At 56.4% G+C, this 7,374-nt stretch overlaps 1 protein-coding gene across 1 annotated transcript; it reads left to right on the top strand.

Moving 5' to 3' along the window:
- The first annotated feature begins 318 nt into the window (after positions 1-318).
- On the top strand, positions 319-7,096 carry TNFRSF13B (TNF receptor superfamily member 13B). Its single transcript, XM_062618959.1, has 5 exons — positions 319-550; positions 2,431-2,574; positions 3,488-3,604; positions 4,102-4,329; positions 5,314-7,096. Exons 2-5 carry the CDS (start codon positions 2,433-2,435, stop codon positions 5,586-5,588), a joined length of 762 nt encoding a protein of 253 aa, XP_062474943.1. The 5' UTR covers positions 319-550; positions 2,431-2,432; the 3' UTR covers positions 5,589-7,096.
- Positions 7,097-7,374: the final 278 nt, after the last annotated feature.

The raw sequence follows: 7,374 nt of genomic DNA, 5'->3' as shown, positions 1-7,374 counted from the left end.
AGGACCTTAAGATCATCCAGTTCCAACCCCCCTGCCATGGGCAGGGATGCCTCACACTAAACCATGGCACCCAAGGCTCTGTCCAACCTGGCCTTGAACACCACCAGGGATGGAGCATTCACAGCTTCCCTGGGCAACCCATTCCAGTGCCTCACCACCCTCACAGTAAAGAATTTCCTCCTTATATCCAATCCAAACTTCCCCTGTTGCAGTTTGAAGCCGTTCCCCCTTGTCCTGTCGCTGCAGTCCCTGATGGAGCTCCCATCGCAGCCACACAACACAAGGGCAGCTCCCTCACCCCTGCAAGCCCCTCTGCATGGCCCAGGACCCCCAGTGACACCACGCCATGGGGTACCTGGACACCCAATGCGAGGCACCATGCGTGCAGCCCATTTGCATGGAAGGGATAAGGGGAACCCCCCCGGAAACGCATGGCCCCGGCATTAACCAAATCAACCTCTAATAATAAACCTCTCGAGCGATGCAGGGGCTCGGGGCTGGAGCTCCCAGTGCTATGGAAGGAGCCGAGGGGGATTAGACACCGACAGACGTGAGTTACCCCACGGAGGGGCTGCATGGGGGAGAGGGGACACGGGGGCATGCCCACAGTGCTGGCAGGGAGCAGGGGGTGTCCCCACTGCTGAAGGCAGCGAGTGCCGTGGGGCTGGAGGTGGAACGGGTGCTTAATGCTTTGGATGGGGGGTCCATAGGGGAAGTTTGAGGTGCAGAAGCAGAGGGGAGATGCACCCGGCTCTGCTGGAACGGGCATGGCTACAAAGCCTGGCTACTCCATACCAGGAGCATCACGGGTACCTTGAGGCTCCCTGGGGAAAGGAGCTCAGCCATCGGGCAGGAATTCCCTAGATGGAGCCATAAACCACCTTGGATATAACCTTGGAGCATCAGCAAGGAAGGAGCTGCCCAGCTGCAGCCCCACAGCTTAGACACAGCCCTAGATCTCCCTTACCCCACGTGAAACCCCACTGTAGACTGAGGATGGGCTCACCCAGCACTTGCTGCCATCCATTCTCCTTCTTCTCCTCGGGTACAAAGCATCTTCAAAGAGCATCCTTGAATCGCTCTGCCCTGGGGAATGTCTTCAGTGAGCTCAATAGAAAGCAATTATTAGCTGTTATAGCAGTGTTAATTGAACAACTGGGACTGTAAGGCTGGCATCCCAGATTTATCCCTGAGGATGCGAGGCACTGCCCTGGATAGGCGCCACTTCACAGCAGGCAATGGAGGAAGCCCATCCTCAGCCCCTGTGCAGGGAAGGTGCTGTGCAGGACAGAGGCACATGCAAAGTGCCTGATGCTGCATGCTCCCAAGAGACAGAAGGATTGATCCCCATCAGAGCACGGAGGCTTCTCCATGTAACCATCAAAGGCACTGGTACCAGGACCCTGCTGTGGTGCTGGGGGAGCCTGAAACCTTCTGGTCCCCATCAACACCAGCATCATCCAAGCCCAGCAGGAAACAGCTGCGGCTCCCGGCTCCGGGGAAGGGATGTGGTGACCCACGAGCCCTCTCGGTTGGCAAACAGCACATTGCTGCTGGGCTGGGGCTTCCTGAAGCTGCTTGGTTGTGCTTGCCACAGGCCTCGGGCATGGCACGGCAGGGAACGGCAGCAGGACCCCTGAGCAGTTGGCATCAGCAGGGACCAGCACTGGCGCTCTATCTGCGATGGTAGAGATGAGGCCTCACACAGGCAGAAGCAGCACCCAAAGATGGGGACATGCAGGGATATTGCAGCTCCTAATGAGTAAATGCTTAATAGGAAGATGGTTGTTCAAAGTGGAAGCTGTTGGCTGGGGTTTGCTCCTCTCCTGTGCCTTTGGCATCGCACTCAGCCCACAGGGGCAGGGGGACAATGGCTCCTCGTAGGCACATGGGTTTGTCCACCTCCTGCATTGCTGATGGTGGTGGTTAAAGCAGTGCTTCCAGCTGTCAGAGAGACACGTCCCTCCTTCTGCACTGGGGAGTTTTACACGTCAAAAAGGGGTTTCATTATGAGGCCAGAACGCCAGCGAGAGGTGGCAGCAATGACACACGGGATGACACAAACCACCCTGACACCACGGAGGGATGCAGAAGTTTCCAGAACCAAACCTTGCGTCCCAGAAGACATTCCCAGGGATCACCCTGGTGCGTTGCTGTGACTGTCAGGGGAGCAGATCCCACCCCATCACTCCCACAGGCAGACGCGCCCATCCCTAGAGCCTCAGGGCACAGCCTATAAACCCGTGCGCTCTCCCTGCGTGTCCCCTGGGGCTGGCACAGGATGTGCTCACTCAGGGCTAGCACTTGAAGAGCTCTCTAAGCCTGAAGCTCCCTTTGGGCTGGGAGAGCAGCGCGGGTCCCTGCGCTGGGATGAGCGCAGCGCCGCGGTGATCGACCCCGCGCCTCCCTACGGTGCCTCTCACCCCACAGCCATGGATGGGCCGCGCTCCGGGCGGGACGATGCCGTGAGCAACTGCACGGATCAGCAGTACTGGGACACGCTCGTCTGCCAGTGCATCCCCTGCAGCCTCGTGTGCGGGCGCCCTGCCGTGAGGAGGTGCGCGGCTCTGTGCGGTGAGTGCGGCCCCACCGCGACCAGGGGCAGGGATGGGATTGGGGATGCGGCCCCGGGCAGGATCTGAGCGCAGCTGAACGGAGCCTTGAGCCCCAATTGCTGGGGTTTGATGGGTTCCCAGTGGGGGGAAGGCAAATGGCACAGACTTCAGGTCGGCCCTAGCGCTGTACTGCTCCTTTTTGGGGTCACAGGGAGCCTTACCAGAGCTGCATCAACACTTGTATCCCCCATCAGGGACATTGCACCCTCCAAAGGCAGGACTTTAGATGATCACAACCTGGATGATCCAACCCAAACCATTCTGTGACCTCAAGACGCAGCAGGCTGAGTTGATGTGGATAGGGATAAACTCAAGCTGTAGGTCTGCAAAGCTGCCCTGGGGCAGGCACCGAGGTGTAATGGTAACAGGGAGGGGGGAAGAGACAAGACAGATGCACTTTGCACCCAAACCCTGAGCACAGCCCTGTGCATGGCCCCTTCCCACCCCAGGCAGACGCAGTGTGGGACTGCTGCCCCCTGTCCTAGGACACAGGGGACCAGCCCTATGGATGGTGACAAATCACGTCTCCTCACTGAGGCAGGAGATGCTGAGCCAGGTCTAAGAGGAGCAAGCAGGAGCTGCGTGCTGCAGGTGAGCACAGCTCCATGTCTGGCTGCATCCCATCCCCTTCCCATGCAGCTGCATCACCCCAACATCCATTATACAGCCCAAAGCACCACAGATCTGTCCCCTGCGAGCCCTGGAGCTGCTGTTGACACCAGCAGCGCCCATCAGAGCTTGCTCAGAGCTGCCCCAGGCTCATCCTCACACAAACTCAAGCGCTGGGGGTGGTTTGGGAACCTGATGCTCACACAGCAGAGGAGGAGGAGGATGAGCTCAGCATTCCACGGTTGTTTCCCTCCCGTGCACAGAGTCCATGGACTGCAACAGGAAACCCGGCTTCTACTACGACAAGCTCCTGAAAAACTGCATCAACTGCAGCACGGTTTGTGGGCAGCATCCCAAGCAGTGCATCGAGTCCTGCGAAGGTAGGGATGTGCGGAGGGCAGGGGATGTGGGGCAGGGCTGGAAGAGGAGCTGGGTTACGGGACTGAAGGGAGGGAAGGGGCAGCAAATCCCCCTCTCTTCACCCTGGGGTGATGTGTTTGTGTGCTGCCATTCCACTGCATCCCTCTCCCATTTCCTCACGTACCCTTTTATAGACCCATCCTTGGGCTCTTCAAGCCAGGGGCAGGACCAGCAATGGTGTTTGCCACTTGCTGAGCTGCCCCCAGCCCTCGGGGAGGGGATGGGTTATAGTCCCTGCATTCCCAAAGTCCCACAATGGTGTTGAGACATGGTCACCGGAGGAGGGAGGGTGGGAAGGGATCTCCTTTACCTCGCCATAAGAAAGGGATGTGAGCGCATGGAGGCAGCGTGTGGCTGCTGGGTGCCTCTATTAGCACTTTCCCTATTGGAAAGCCCATAGCACGAAGCATGGACCTGCAGGGGTATCTCAGCTCACCCATCTCTGCCTGACCCACAGCGGGGGCCCTGGGGGCCACCCCGGTGCCGGCCTCGGCGCCTGCTCTGGAGCAGAAGACGTACGCGGAGCAGGAGCCGTGGCTGGTGGTGTACCTGCTGCTGGGGCTCTGCCTCTGCGCCCTGCTCTGCTCCCTGCTCCTGGGCTGGACCCACCTGCGGAGGAAGGGAGAGGGGGTCTCCTGCCAAGACAGCGCCGGGACCTGCCACCGCAGGGAGGACTCCTCCAAAGGTGAGCGCTGGATGCGCTGCGGGCAATGGGAGAGGGATGGCGAGCGCACAGCGGTGGGCAGGCTCCGGGCACGAGTCTGTGCGTGAAAGAGAAAAGACAGGGAAAGGGAAACGTGGGGTAAACCAAGAACATGGAATCACAAAGTGGTTTGGGTTGGAAGGGGCCTTAAACCTCATCTATTTCCAACCCCTCTTCCACTAGAGCAGGTTGCTCCAGGCCCTGTCCAACCTGGCCTTGAGCAATGCAGGGATGGGGCAGCCACAACGTCAAAGGAGAGGTTTTGATTCTCCCTCCTCCTCTTCTGCCCTGCCTTTACGAAATGAACTTGCCTACTCACCCATGCCTGCACGCACACCCCATGTTCACACACGCACAGCCCAAGGCCAGTCCTGTTGGATGTCACAGAGAAGCAGCCCTGGAGCCGTTGTGTTTCTTGGAGCCCCCCTCCAGCAGAACTGCAGGTCAAGCCATTCCTCTCTGCTCTGGTCAAAGGACACGCTGGCACTGAGCATTCACTCTGAAGGGAAGCCCTGTGTGCTTTTTCCATGCTCCCACTTATCATATCCCAGAGGATGGAGCGGAGTCCTTTGACCAGCTCACACACAGAGCGTGGTGGGTCCCTGCAGCCAGCCTGTCCCATTGCTGGAGCTCCAGCACCTCTCACCGTTGCATTGGCATGTGCTACAAAAGCAGCTTTTGATGAACACACGACTGACATATGATGTTATAAATACTACAAATGCTTAATGCTGAACCTGCAGCTTCCTTGTTCAAGGCACTTCCCGATTCCAGGAATTTTCCAGGTGGCAGGACTAGGTATGGGTATGGAGGTGATGCATGACAGGCACCACGGGCTTTATCAGAGAGGCGGGAGGTGGATGTCCTCTTCAGCCCCAGGAGCAGCTCTATTGCAGCTCTGCAGAGCATTCCATAGGGAAAAGGTGCTCCTGAACCCCTTTAATCTAACACACACTTCATTTGCAGATCATCTGGTGGAAGCAGGCAGCGTTGGGGATGGATCCACCGGGAGCAGGGTCCCAGAGCCAGTGGAAACCTGCGGCTTCTGCTTCCCCGGGCAAGGCTCCGCAGTACAAGAGACCAGATCATGCCACAGCACCTCCTGTCACACTGGGGAAAGAGCTGCTCCCTCTCACAGCGGGATCTGCAGCACGGGAAGCGCTGGGGCCGTTCCCAGCCCTGACGATGGCCACTTCAAAATCATCTGTTCTCCTTCACAAGAGAAGACGCCCATGGTGTGATGCCCACAGTGGATGTTGCTGCACAGGGTCAGGAAGGAGGGATGCTCCCTCTGCCCCCAGGGCACAGCTGCTTCACCCTCTGTTTCCAGTGACTCTAACAGCTTCTTCCAGGACCAGCACAGCCTTTGCCCAAGGGCTGTAGGTTACAGACAGTGCTGTCTTCTTCCACTCAGGAATTCTCCTTATTCTTATCTATTCCCCGTGAAAGAAGTCTTTTCCCATTTAGCAGTGCCTTCATCCTCTGCCTTGACCTCTGCAGGCTCCTCCATGCAGCCCATCCGTTGGGAGCGATGGCTCACTGGGGCTTTTCATCCTGGCTCCACCATCAACATCACTTTGATCTCAGCAAAGGGTCAGGGTCAGACCGTGGTGTCCCCATGGAAATCCCACCTTCCCCTGCTTGAGAACTCGACTGGGCAACACAAGCGATTGCAAGCAGAGCTGTAAGCACCTCAAACATGGATTCGCACCCAACAAGTCACTCATGGAAGTTACAATGCCCATGGAATGCCACTGCCATGCTCTCAAGAGTAGATTTATGACTATGAGTTTGCTTTCAGGACATTGTATTTGCTAAGACACAACATTGGAAGCTCCACCGCCACCTTTCAACACTGCTTGGAAGGGGAGGATGGGACATAGGTGACGGTGAGGCTTTGCCTTGCGACAGGACACGATGCTCCATGGGACAGGCATCAAAGCCCTGATGGAATTGGGTTTAACAGGAAAACTCATCCGAGGCTGAGAACTTTCTGAAAGACTGGATTTATGCCTGTCTGCTTTGGGCTACTCAAAATAGCTGGGGAAAGAGATGAACCAGCTACAGATACAGCCGCTTTGAGGGAGGGCTCTATCTGACCTGGCTTTGGAAGCTATTGTGGGAGACCCTGGGTTTCCATATGTAACTTGAAGTTCTCATTTTCACTAAAGAGCATAGGAATGTTTTACTTGGTGAGAAATCACCCCTGGTAGGAGCTCATCCCCTCCACTCTTTAAAACCAGAGCTTCCAACTTGGAAGAATAAACACGAGCCAATATATGCACAAATCAGGGCTGGGAAATGGAAAGATGGAGAAAGCGTGAGCAGATTGAAGTCACAGAGACCTGTCCTCTCCATATTATGTATTTGTTTAAACATCAGTGTTTTCTTATCACTAAAGAAAGCACCATGACAAAGGAAGGCACTATCACAAAGCCAGTGCCATGAGCAATGTCTGGTCACAAAGCAGAAAGGCGTTAGGACCACATGAAACCCACTAAACAAGAGCGAGCAGGAGGTGGTTTAAGGTGAGGTTTAAGAGGCCACGTGTTGGTCCAACAGTTGCTACACGAGGCAAAATGCTCCAGGAACCAGCCTGGCAATTCTCTTGTCTTGGTGCCTTTGCGCATTGCTTTTCACCTCTTCCCTCTGTTTAGCACAGTCCTCATCCCATGTAGCACAAGGGATGAGTTTTGTATTGTGCTGCGTTTGCATCCAGGGGAGAATAATGAGCCCTGTCAAACCCGCAGCCTTGTTGGACTCAGGTGGGTCTCCTGAATGTGATGGGTGAGCCCTGAAAGCCATCAGCCCAAAGTGCGATGGGGAGAGCAAGGGCTTACCCATGTGTGCAGAGAAGATAATGCAGACCCCAGTCATAAGCAAGCTGCTGGCAGGGTATAGCAACAGCTTCCACCTCCTATCCTCAGTCAATGGGACTCTCACCCTCCAACACCTGCCCTACCTCGTACCCTCTAAACCTAAGACCCTTCATGGCCTCCCACTCCCTCTTGGCACCTCCTCTCACAT

The sequence above is a fragment of the Pezoporus occidentalis genome, unplaced genomic scaffold, assembly GCF_034315485.1.
Source record: "Pezoporus occidentalis ecotype Australia unplaced genomic scaffold, CSIRO_AGI_Poc_V1 ctg208, whole genome shotgun sequence".
NCBI classification, from domain to species: Eukaryota; Metazoa; Chordata; class Aves; order Psittaciformes; family Psittacidae; genus Pezoporus; species Pezoporus occidentalis.
The sequence above is the reverse complement of the archived record's forward strand: the minus strand, read 5'-3'. Positions and strand labels throughout refer to the sequence as shown.